General features: G+C 35.0%; 1 gene segment (V, D, J or C); it reads left to right on the top strand.

The window, feature by feature from the left end:
- Positions 1-996: 996 nt before the first annotated feature.
- On the top strand, positions 997-1553 carry LOC128521368 (T cell receptor alpha variable 14/delta variable 4-like). The segment is given in 2 exon segments: positions 997-1082; positions 1234-1553. Coding segments are annotated over 2 exon segments (384 nt in total).
- Positions 1554-14055: the final 12502 nt, after the last annotated feature.

The following is a 14055-nucleotide window of genomic DNA, read 5'->3' on the forward strand; positions in this document are numbered from 1 at the left end:
AATCAATAATTTAACTTAACAGCTACACACAATTACACTAAAATTGGGCCTCCAAATGGTGCAGTGGTAGAGTGCTCACCCAATCATCTAGAGATCCTGAGTTTGATTCCCGGGTGATGCTGTAACCTCTTGTAGCCAGAGGTCTAGAAAGAGCTGATTGGCCGAGCTTTCTCAGCAGGGCGGGATGAGAGGTACCTACTGCTCCCACTTCAATTACAACTCTACAGCCCATCAGGGGCGTCCGAGTTTGTTATGCTGCATTACACTGTTCCTGGTGTTATTCTTGTGTTAGAAAGCTAACACAAAAGGTTAGAAAAAAAGTTTTTTTTTTTTTTTTCATTTTTGTCCGAACATATTTTTTGTCTTTGCTTAAACGCCATTTCCTCGCTTCTCCTAACCAGTTAGGATACTTATCAGCAATGTTACTGTATTTGGCAAAATCACCTGACTCCATGAATGGCCAGATTATCAAATATATAATTTTTTACTTTCCTGAGAGCTGAAAAAGAGGCTTTGGTAGCCCGAGGAATCACTTTCTCATGTAAATTGGCCATGTGAGCTGACCATAACTGCATTGAAAGTCTTTAGGATGTTCTGGAGAAGACTTCTTCCATCATCAATACAAGATCTCAACCAAAAATTAATGCAGCTCTTCCAGAAAATAAATGGTCTGAAGCTGCATAAGGTTGTTAAAACAGCATTACAGTGCATGCCATAATCAAAGCTGAAGTTAGTCGAACTAAACATTAAGGTGTTTGAATCTTTTTGGCTAGGCAATGTAATTACAAACAGTTGATAGTTGTGGGTGGAGAAGAACCAGTCAAGTATGTGTTTTATGTGTGTTATGTGTTTTATTTGTGACTCAGTTCACTGCCACTGATACAGTAAAAATGCTTGTCTGTACAAAGTTATGCTGCAACAGAAGAACTTTTGGGTGTGGCTTTCTGGAGATGTGTTCTTGTAACATTCAGCAAATGCAGCATTTTCATACAGAAACCTTACAGTGGTGTGTTTAGAGATGGCTCCACTATATAACTTATACATAGTAAGATACATACCCCTGATTCTTACTGTTTCAACAGGTAATCAATGTCAATCAGTTAGTTTGCTATATTAACTGATGTCAATAATTTTAAGAATCCAACAATTAATGAAATTTGTTTAATTCTTTAGTGGATGTTTTGTTTACAAAAAAAAGGTGATAGATTGCTTACTTTTATTTTCTTTTTACAGCAGGCAGTTTCGCAGATACAATTGGGCCAAAGGATGAAGATGCCAGCATTATCAGTGAAGAAACAAACACTGTTACACTGAAATGTTCATATGAGACGAAAAGCAATTACATTCTGCTTTACTGGTACAAAAAATATTCTAACAGTGCACCACAGTATTTACTGTATAAAGGCGCAAGGTCAAGATCTGACAAGAGCACTCCTACTGATGGTCGATTAGAGTCAAAAACAACCAGAGACTCTACTGAACTCACTATCAGAGGCCTAAAGCTCTCAGATTCTGCACTCTATCACTGCGCACTTAGAGACGTAGCACAGTAATACAGAGTCAATAAAAGGCTGCACAAAAACATATAAATGATACACACACATGCAAGATGTTTTTGAAAACCACATCAAGTTTTTATTAAATAACCACAGGCATAACCAACAGTTGTTGTAATATGCACCTGAAAAAGAAAGAAAAAAAAACAGCAAATAAAATTTGCTGTACAGACAAGTCAACTGTACATTAGTACAAAGTTTAACTGATATTTTAGTGTATTCATTTTTCATTTATTCATTCCTTTTTTATTATTATGCATGCACATATAAATGCATGTTACTGTTGCTGGACATGTGCTAAGGAAATAAACACTGACCAAACATGGGTTTCATCAAACAAGTACAAAAAGAAGATATGGTCTAATAGAAACAACAGTGGTAGTTAATTCATATATTCATGCAGTCACAGTACAATTGTTTTCAGTTAATTTTAGTCTATACAGTCTATAAAAAACAAAAACAAACAAACAAAAAACACTTTACCATCAGGATGAACAGAAAAAAAATCTATCCAAAGTGAAAGGTTGAATCTTGATGTGGATGAGCAACTAAACATCTGGTTTTGACAGTCACAGTATCCACAAATTTGTTTAGACCACTGAAGAGCTCGGGAAAGATTGGTAACCGCTGCCTAAAGCATCTTTTGGGCTCTGTATGAATTCTGACTTGTTTACCAGTGATGTTAATGTTTGGAGGAAAATTGAAGCATGTTCAAAACTTTTTGCTGCCCCCTCCCAACATTAATGCCTCATTCATGCCTGTGTATCGATTCATAAGCGCAGTTATTCGCAGCGCAGCAATTCATTTGCAAGTCATTATAGATTTTAAGTGCATTTATTGAGTCCTTATCGATTTTTATCACTTCCTTACCAATTTGGCAGCATTTGGTAGCCAAAAATACACATATTAAATGTAATGAAAGTAATGACAAAATTAACAAAATAATATTTTAAGGCAAACAGTCATGATTAAACACAATTCAAAGATATATAACATTTTAAAGTCCAATACACAATAAAAAGTGTTTTAATCTAAAATTTTTGTGGTTTGATAATTTCTGTTAATCTCATAATAAAGTCTGATGGAAAATTTACCTTATAATTTTTATACTTAAAATACGTGTCATAGCTGCCAACTTAAAAAAAAAAACCTGGAGCGAGATTTTAAACATAAGGGCATTGGATAATGAACACACTGCACAAACACAATACACCTTACACTGCATGGATCAGGTTCTGTATATTCTATGATGACAGAGGAAAATTACAATATCTGCATTGTGTTTAATTATTTACGAAACAGCACAGATCCCGAATAAAGAGTGGAATTGTGCTGCATGTATGATTGTAAATCTCTTTCTCTCCTATATCACTGCCCTCACAGTTTAATGTTACAGCAGTTAATTAATATCTTCACACAGCAGTTAATGTTTGTTAATTACAATAGGATTACGCAAATATAATTTTTCTTTACTTGGAGAGAACAAAGTGGAACCAGTTTTCACTTTTTTTCTTTGCAAGTGTTTTTGTAAATGAAATGATCTTGTACCACCCCAGAAAATATATGTGCAGTAATGATAAATGGTTTTCTTTCCAAAAAGTTTATTGCCAAGTAAATGTTTGTTATTAAATTAATGTTAAAAATACAAAACAGACGTACTGTATGTCAGATTCCCATCTCCACATGCATTGGAGACCCTCCCCTACACTTGGCGCTATATTCACATGCATGATTTATGTATACTGTATGACTGATGTAAGTAAATAATACTTGATCCATTTTTTTTGTATGTCCATGTTCAACAGGACAAAAAAAATGCATAAATGAAGAAACAAAAATTAATTATTCAATATCGATGTTAGAACCTTACCCAAAACATTACTCGTCACATAAATCTTCAGGAAAGGTTCTTCAGGCTTTTTTATTATTTAAATTATAGTTATCAGGCTTTTTTTTTTTTTGCTGTTTGTGTCAAGCATTGAATAATTATTAGAAATGTGAAATAAAGCTGCTCTCTTTAAAAGGCAGCGTTTGTTTAGCAAGTACTGTATATATTTGTGCTATGTTGTTTTCTGTTTCTGTTCCTAGTTTACATTTCTGCTTTGCAAAAGTTGCCCCTTCTTGTGAGCTTTATTATGACTAAAGCTGCTCACATTGGCGCACACATTCATGTGGCAACGTTTTAATCAAAATGGAGATGAAAAAGTGTGATGATATGAACAGCTTTACTCGCTAAACGCTGTCTTTTTCAAAGTGAAAGTGTGTGCCGACATGAGCAGCTTTACTGGTGAAGTGAGACTTCAGAAGCAATTTTAAATCAAGAGACGTCAGGAGAGGTCTATCCCAACAGACCGGGGTGTACACTGAACAGGGTGCCAATACAGGCAATTTGGGAATGCCATTTAGCCTAACCTGCATGTCTTTGGACAGTGGGAGAAAACTGGAGTACCCAGAGGAAACCCACCAAGCATGAGGAGAACATGCAGACATACATACAGAGGCGGCAACTGACCCTGGCTGGGAATTGAACTGGGACCTTAGAGGTGCAAGGCTAACCGGAAGACACTTCATATTAAACATAAAGTATAAGGGACTGAAAACAGCCATAAAAAATTAAATAGTAAGCAGTTAAGATCATTCAGATTAGATATAGTTTAACACAAAATAAAATAAGTCAATTAGTGATCCAAATAAATAAGTCAAATAACTAATATAAGTAAAACAAACAACAAACTAACAGACAAACAAATTAAATAAATAATATAAAACACGAAAGATATATAAGACACTAAATTTGATATGCTCATTTTAGAAGATAAGTCTGGGCATCTATTTTAAACTCAGTGATAGAAAAAAAGAAAGTTACAGATTGGAATGACTAAGCAGGAATGTAAAGTGTGATCAGTTCAGTCAGGTACACTGAAGCATTGTTATGTAAAGTTTTAAATAAAATATTTTTTTTTTTATAAAATTTTTAAATAAACACAAATAAGATACTGGAAGCCAATGGAGCTAGATTAACCAAGATGTGACATGCTCCGGTGTTTTTGATTGCATAATAATTTTTACTGCAAAATTCAAGTTTTCAACTTTATTATATACAGCATTTACCACGACTCTGCTCTGTACACCACCATCTAAGCTAAAAGCTGTACACCACCTATCAATAAAATCTTGGTGACACGAGTTTGGTCAGGCATCATTAATGTCAGTTAAAGAGGGATACAGCAAATGCATATTTGCAGATGTTAAGACTTTGTTATGAACAAAACTGAATAATAACAGTGATAGCAGAACAGAGACTTAACAAATTCTAGGGGTCTCCATGATTGAGCCAAAGGCTACTTATACACACAACCAAACCAGCCAGGTGGTGATGATCAGAATATGTGACACACATACCTTTTAATTCAGTGTTTATGTTTTGTAATTATTTTCTACATTCTAGAACAGTATTAGAGATTTAAAGGCTGTAAAAATAGGAAATTTGGTAATTAAGTAACAACAACAACAACAGTAGTCATATTTTAAGACATGAAGGTCAGCTGCTCTGGAATAGTTCTTGCAAGAACAGTATTTTAAAATGAATTTGCAAAAGTCATCAGGCACCATGATAAAACTGTCTTTCATGAAGACCATCCTAGGAAAGTAGGACCAAAACTTACCTTAAGGACAAGTTCAATTGCAGTTACCACTTGAAAAAAATCTTGAATTAACAGACAGCACCTCAGATTAGAACTGTTATGAAGGTTTTACACATACATACATACATACATACATACATACATACATACATACATACATACATACATACATACATACATAAATGATTCAAATATATACATTTGCAAAATTAAAATAATTTTTGACAACTGGTTTGGACTTTCTATGATGTATGTCATGTATGTGGAGTAAACAGTTCTTATAGTGACATGGTGTTCTTCTTGGTGAACACAAGATGGCATAATCAGTTACTGTTGGCCAAGTACTAAAGCACCACATTTCTCAAAAAATGTTTACATTTATAATACATGATATAATACAAATTGCACAATAAAAACTATATTCTTGATCTCTTTATTTATTATACATAATGCAAAAATACATAATAATAATAATAATAATAATAATACATATTATCTACTTCCCTGATAGCACAGAAACTCAATTAAATCTAAAAACCATTCTGATAAAAACAATATATTTTCAGATTAATTTAATTAGTATGAATATCATCTAACGGTAAATACTGTGTCAAACATACTTTTGGGATGCACTGTAAGTTTACAGTCTACGTAATTAAATATTTGACTACGTAGTTGACTAATGCTAGTTAACTAGTACAATTGATCTTAAATAAACACTATTCTCTCACATTTCTAACCTTAAGTTTTTTGTCTGCTGCTCAAAGCTATCAACATTTAGCCTACAGGTTAATAGAACTCCACCAGCAAATCTAAAATTGCATTATAACCTGTGCATGCTCCATACTCTTTTTTAGGTTCTTCTTCAAGTACAAAAAGAGGTTCAGGTTTGATTTTCCCACACTGGTTTTCTGTTGTCTGACTGGTATTTCTAAATCATAGACAGTGTATGATTGGGAGTGTGTGGGTTAGTGCTTGTGCACTACTATTTGTTGGCACCCCATTCAAGTTAATGTTTACATAAAACATCATAATGGGCAAAATGTAATCTTAGGCTTTTTTATATCCTAAAAAAAGAAAAGAAACTACAGTGAATCTTCTTGTCAAAACAGCCAAGGACAAGAACATCTCTGGACAGGTTCTCTTGTAATAGGGGTGTCTGAAATAAGGTAGAGCCATATACATTACAAACTTTGTTGTTATATACTGTAGCATCAGGCTGAATGTAAACCCAGGATGTTATAGTAAGAATCAAACTGTGGGGTGGAGCTTCATGAACCTTCATGACTTCAACATTTTAAAGTACAAAATATTTCCATTCTGCTTCGTAGCTGCATCATGTTCACTGTTATATTTTTGAGTCTTTGTCACTTAATAGGTGAGTTCAACTTTATCTTTCCTCATTGCAGTAATATTAAGTGTTGAATTTAAGTCTGTTTAGTGTTAGTGTTAAATTCATATCTGAATTATGTAGGTTTGTCTTGATTATGTAAAGGTAAAACGGATTACATTTTCTTTTCTGTGACAGGTGACTCCATGGCAGATTCAATTGAGCCACTTTTTAGTCATAAACTTGCAGGTGAAGGTGGTAATGTTACTCTGTCCTGCAAATACAGATTCAGTTTTACTACAGGAAACTACCTTCACTGGTACAGGCAATATCCAAAATCGAACCCTACGTTCCTTCTTTATATCTCACAAAGTGGAGATCTAAGTCGTGACAACCCTCCCAGAATGTCTGCAAAAATAAATGAAGATGATAAACATGTGGATCTGCTCATCTCCTCTGCTGCTGTATCAGACTCTGCACTATACTACTGTGCTCTGAGGCCCACAATGTGAAGGAAATACAACTGCACTGTACAAAAACTCTGACCCAGATTTATGTTGTATGCTGCATATACAAGATAAAGCTAGCATACTTTAGAAACACATTAAAACATTTAAAATGTTTTTAGCTGTTTATAGCTAGTGAATCTAAATGTGGGGTTTTAAAGACAGAAAGTAGACAGAAAGCGCCTACTGACCTTTCACTTAGATGCCACAGAAACTACAGTGCTTCTAACAAGCATAATTACTGCATACCTTTGAACTTGAACTTGTTGAAAAAACAAACAAACACAGGTTTGGTGTTATGGTTCTGCATTTTATATATGGTTCAGCGGTGTCAGCTGACCTTCAGGGGACGACAATGCTACATGGTGTTAACTGCATGCTTGAACGAATGCCATTTTGTCTCAGTATTTGACTGTGAACTCTGTCATCAGCTTCCATGATTTGTTTGATTTGATATATACACACAAACTAGCTATGCTCGCAACTATGTTCACTTGGAATTTTTATAGTTTTTTTTTTAGAAATGTATAGTTGTATAGAATGTATAGAACCGTACCTATGGCCACCGCGCGAAACCACGTACAGTAGGTGAGAGAGGGGTATTAAACCTCTACTCTGGCACATATTCATTCCATTGTGCGCTATACCACCCCAACAACTGATATGCCTCACATTGTTTCTGAACCTGGCGAAGAGTGTTGTCAACTGTTTGTCAATCAACTATGATTGTTGACTAATTCAGTACCTTCACTGTAGACAGCGCCTTGTAACGTCGGACGTAAGACGCAGGGACTTAAGAAGACTCCTAAAGGACAGTTCGAGAAACACACTATGTGAATCACTTCACATAAGATATATCTTAAGAGTTTTCTCAGCGTGCGAAGAGTGTGCGTTATCGGGAAACCGGGCCCAATACATTTAATTAATTAATTTATTTTTTGGGGGGGAGTTCTCTGATTTAGTCATGTCCAACATTAGTCACTCCCACATTAAGGCTACTACTACCACTCAGTCGAGAGGTCTGAAGACTATAACATGTTTCCTCCGAACCACGAAACACCAGCTGACCGCATCTTTCCAGACTGCTCGCTCACACACCTTTGATGGCGGCATAATACACTCGGAGGTCAGCACTATCTGCTCCTTCCACTTGCGTGAGCTCACAGATGCCCCTGATTAGCTGTAGACCCGTGATTAATGTGGGAGCACTAAGTACCTCTCATCCCTCCCCTCTGAGAGAGCTCGGCCAATCAGCTTTCTCTAAACCTCCTGCTGCGAGAGGTTACAGCATCACCCGGGAATCAAACTCGCGATCTGCAGATGATAGGCCGAGCACTTTTATCACTGCGCCACTTAAAGGCCCAGACTAATACATTTACAATCAATCAATGTTGCACACTTATAAGAGTGTTTTTAAAACACTCACGTGAAACATTTACGTATTTACGTAAAACATTTACATATTTGGCAGACACCCTTGCAGTGCAGGTCACAACTCACACTGATAAAAACTAAGAAGACACAAAAAATAATAATAATAATGTCGCATATATATATATATATATATATATATATATATATATATATATATATATATACACACATCTGGGGAGTCCGGGGAACATTCAGCAAGTGTAACCCTAATCCTTAAAAATCGATAAATAACTTGTTATTAGCTTGTGGAAGAGACACATCTGTCTGTAAGAATTGTACAAAAAATTTTTTAGTGGAATGTACCAACAATTCATTCACACATAATTCTGACCTCACTCCAAAGCATTTTTATATGTTTGGCCCATTAAAGAAGTCCCTGGTAGGCCTGTGTTTCAGACGTGAAGCTTAGAAGCTAAGTCTAATCATAGTTACAGGATACTGAGAAAACTTTCTTCCTTGATGGTATTCAAGCATTAGTAAAATCCTTGGATAAGGACATTAGTGTAGGAGGGGATTTTATATAGTTTTTACTCTCATAACTCTGTTCTGTTATTTGGCATAAACAAAAGTCCAGGTTTTACTTGAACGCCCCTCGTAGGTGTTACTAACTTTTCAAGTAATTAAGCTAGATGTTTAAGATGCTTTTCCTTCAAAAATGTTGATGGTCTAAACCAGGGGTTGGCAACCTTAAACACTCAGATCCATTTGGATCCGTTTCCCACAGAAAAAAAAAAACACCGGGAGACACAAAGCCCTTTTGACATCTACTGTAAAATAAAGATAACACTGCATATTTCATTTTTTACCTTTATGCCATCTATAAACAAAATAAAATTTTATTTCTGCATGCAACTACAACATTTTGAATTTGGAATAAAAGATGCTGGGTTGAAAGTTATTTTTAAATAAAATACTCAATGTTTATTTGAGTCCTTCTTGTATTTATAAAATTAAAAGCTGAACTTAAATTATCCACCTGCAGGGAACCAAAAGTGCCGTCTGGTTCTGTGTGCCTTCATCCTTTTATCGCGTGTACAAGAGGGAGCAGTCAGCTGTCAACCTGAATAAAACCGGGTGTCAAAAAGCGTGTCGGCGGGTGTCGCACATCGGCGGTTGTGACGCATATTTTGAGCAACAAAAAATTAAACACATTTTGTTTTAATGATATAGGCTCACAATAATAGACCCAAACTAATGAACTAAAATAAAATAAAATAATGAACTAAAATAAATATTCATTCTGTATTATCCAAAGGGAGTCGTAGCAGAGGGATATATGTACATATATATATGTTAATACTATTCAAATATATTGTGTTAAGTAAGTGTGTTTGAAAATTTTCTACAGAATCCAAATAATTTAAAATGGTTTACTAATTTACAACTTTAATTACCAGAGAAAATTACAAATGCTGTAATACTGTAGATAACGTGAAAGTGCTTACCTCAGAGTTTGCACTGATGTGCGGAACTTCTTCCTCCTGCATAATAGTTACTGTGTTTGGAACAAAGTGTAGTTTGTATTTTCATTGGGGCAGGGTTTTCTGTCCCACAGTCAGTCCTAATTCATGTACAAACCATGCCACCTAATCCGATACAATCCAGTTAGTACTTTGCAATCACAGCTGGATTGCAGTTTGTCGTTTTTTTGGTCGTTTGTTTTTTCAATGTGATTAAATTTTTTTTTAACTAGCTAAATTGCACATCCATGTGAATAAGTGTATGCATACAGTATATGTTTACAAGGTGTTCTGCATTAAACTTGAGTCCTATTCAGGATGTAATTCCTGCTTTATGCCCAATTGTCTTGGGTAGATTCCAGGCACCATATTTGCAAAAATTGTCAGAATGACGCCATTTTGGTCCTATTTTCAAGAGTTATTTATCAGAATACTTAAAATAGAAAATCACTCCCATCTCCACCAAAATATAGAAGAGCTCCGGATGTGTCCCAACTGGTTAGGAGTAGTGAGGAAGTTGCGTTCAGGCAGAGACGTGCGCAGAGAAGAGACGTTTTAGTAACGCGAGTGACACAGACCTCATGAAATGTTCCATGTTTGGACGAAAATGGAATACCTTTTTTTTAATCACGTGGTTTTTAACAGGTCCAATAACCAACATGTCATATGCTCTTTCCCTAGGTGACTAAAACAGTATGATTTTTTAGTAATAGCAAAGATGCAGCTTTGAAACAGTGACACAGTGACAGTGCCCATAGATCATGCGCAGATTATGCAGCGTGAAATCAATGAAAAACAGATTGCATTCTTGAAGTCTGGCATTATCCATGGCACACACATTAAAATGATCTTATTTATATTTTCTTTTAATATACTTATATTTATTCATTACTTCATTAGAATGGTGCATCCCTGTGTTATACACTCCTCAGGGGTTCGTGTGGAAAAAAGACAGGCGGCATTGATGCCTTCACAAATTACCTCCGTTCACTTTTTATCTTTAGAGGTAAGAGTAGGGCAGAATTTTCAAAATAATTTTGATCAGATCAGATTTTAATTTAAACAGTTGTGATTGAAGCGGTCATGCTGCCGAGTCACATGTCTATATGTTTTGACTGTGTGCAAAAAACATTCACACAACTGCCTTTGATTTACCCTTTTCGCTTTTCCACCGTTTAAAACTCAACTACAAAACGCTGATTCTTACAGTCTCATGCAAAAGTTTAGGCACCTCTTAATGAATAAAAGATTTTAGTGATTTTTTTAATTGAAAAGATGTTAACACAGTCTCTCTTGGAAATAGAAAAAAAGCAAAATATTTTCAGCAAACATTGATGCATAGTTACCTTTTATGTCATAAATTAAACAAAGATAAAAAATAAAAACGATATTGTGGCACTGTGCAAAAGTTTGGGCACTGTACATACTCAGTAGTAACAAGTTCTCTGGCAGATATCTTGCAAATGCTTTTTATAGCCAGCTAAAAGTCTTTCAATTCTTGTACTTAGGATTTTCTCCCATTCTTCCTTGCAAAAGATTTCTAGTTCTGTAATATTCTTTGGTCGTCTTGCATGCACAGCTCTTTTAAGATCCACCCACAATTTTCAATGATGTTTAAATCAGAGAACTGTGATGGCTGTTCCAAAACCTTCAGCTTACAGTATTTCTCCTGTGGTATTCCATAGTAGATTTTAAGCTATGTTTAGAGTCATTATCTTCATAGAAGCCATCCTCTGTTTAGCTTTAGCTTTTTTACAGATGGTGTGATGTTTGCTTTCAGAATTTGCTGGTATTTAGTGGAATTCATTCTTCTCTCCACCCGTGCAATTTTTTCTGTGCCACTGTCTGCAACACAACCCTAAAGCATGATAGATCCACTGCTATGCTTAATAGTTGGCAAGGTGTTCTTTTCATGTAATCCTGCTCCTTTTTTTCTCCAAACTTACCTTTGCTGTTTGTGGTCAAAGAGCTCTATTTTAACTTTATCTGTCGACAGCACTTGTTTCCAAAACGCATCAGGCTCCTGTAGATGTTCTGTTGCATACTTCTTATGTTGGATTTTATGATGGGGATGCAGGTAAGGTTCTCTTCTGCTGACTCTTCAATGAAGGTCTTGTCTGTGAAAGCATTGCTGCACAGTGGAACAGTGCACCACCACTCTTGAGTCTGCTAAATATTCCTACAGGTTTTTTGAAGTCAAAGGGGGTTTGATTTGTCTTTATTTGACCAGTATACGAGCAGTTCTCTCCGAGAGTCCAGTGTTGGGGACGTTTCTTTTTAAAGTAACTAATTACATTACAAAATTACTGTCTTTAAAAAGTAATCATTTACATTACAGCTTTACTTTTTATTAAAAGTAACTAGTTAAAGTAATTTTCCATTGCAGAAAATGAAAACTCCTTTGTGATGTTGTTTTAGTCAAGACCGCATAGGTGAGATAGGGGTATAACAGCAGGAATAAAAGAGGGGAGTCGGGTTATCGGGGGCGGGGCTTGTTGGACGACTTACACACACACACACACACACACACACACTTACGCATTGGGAATGACTGCTGTCTGGCTCACGAATTACACAAATTGTCTGAATAACAGATTACATTTTTGAAAAAATAACTAAATACCTGAGTACTTAAATGGTGGACCTAACGCGTTAGATTACTCGCTACATCTAAAAAGTAATCCAAGTACTTTAACGCATTAATTTGTATCTTGACCTCCACAGTTCCCCTGAACTGCCATCTCTTAATTACATTTCTCACTGTGGAAACTGCAAGCTGACAACGCTTTGCTATCTTCTTGTAGCATTCTCCTGCACTGTGGGCATCACAGCTGCTTAGAGCAACCCATGGTTGTTGAAGTGTCCAAGTGTGTGCAGAAGGTCTAAAGAGTCAAATAATTGGTAAAGCTTTGAAATCAGATCCATGTAAAAAGAATCTGAGACTCTGAAACTCTTAGGGTGCCCAAACCTTTTCACAGTACCAAAATAATATTTTTATTTTTGTTCAATTCATGGCATAAGAAATAACTCTGCATTAATGTTTGCTGGAAATATTATGCATTTTTTTTTTATTTCTAAGAGAGACTGTTTAACATCTTTTCAATTAAAAATCACCAAAATCTGAGGTGCCGAAACGTTTGGATAAGACTGTATATAAGAACTACTGTGTGAAAATTAGTTCCTTCAAAATTAAACATATTTTAATCATTTGGCTGTTTTAATTAACTTTAGGATATTTTGCCTATAACAGAAACTTTGCATAAAGTAGCCTGTATTCATGATTCTAAATGTCTTTATATACAAACATTATGATTTTACTGTCTATTCTATTATCATATATTCTACTTTCAAAAAGAGAACATTTTAAGACCTTTACAAATTTTTTATGTATTTATTTATTTATTTATTTATTTATTTATTTTTATCAACAATCACAGTTTTTGAATTGCTGTGTCATCTTAATGGGGTCAACCACACCTACTCATTAAGATAAAGGTTTTTGTACTTTCGCTACCAGGGTTGCTCTGAGAAGTTTCCTAAGTCACTTTTAGTCTAGGACTCCGTAGACTAAAAGGACTTTTTAGGATAAGATATAAGCTTTCTGAGAGAATTTTAAGAAGCTTTGTGAATGCAGGCCCTGATATCTACGCTAAATGAAACTTGTTAAAAGGGTGGGACAGGGTTATTATATGGTAACTTTATGCTTGACTTCTTTTATTTACAGTAAATTAACTCATTAAATGACTGCTTTTATTTAAAGTAAATTTTTGTTTTTAAGATGAATAGTTTTATGATAAAATTTACTTTTATATTAAACTATTTTATTTAAACTCTCTTAAATTTGAAGCTCACCATTTATGCAAAATAAAAAATAAATAAATGTGTTACCAGCCTGGAGACTGCTATCTTGAATTCTTCTAACAATAACAAATTATAGCTACTGTAAGAGCAAAGCACACTCAATGCTCGGTTGTTGATTGTACAAAAGAGTACGAACTGTCTTTTCCCCATCCTCTATGGATGTTGCTTATATTCAGTAAAAATTTTCGACAACTAACCATATTGCACATTAGTCAACAAGGTACAGTTGATCACTGCATTTGGTAATCTGGCAAGGTTAGCCAT

Source organism: Clarias gariepinus, chromosome 1 (genome assembly GCF_024256425.1).
Source record: "Clarias gariepinus isolate MV-2021 ecotype Netherlands chromosome 1, CGAR_prim_01v2, whole genome shotgun sequence".
Classification (NCBI taxonomy): Eukaryota; Metazoa; Chordata; class Actinopteri; order Siluriformes; family Clariidae; genus Clarias; species Clarias gariepinus.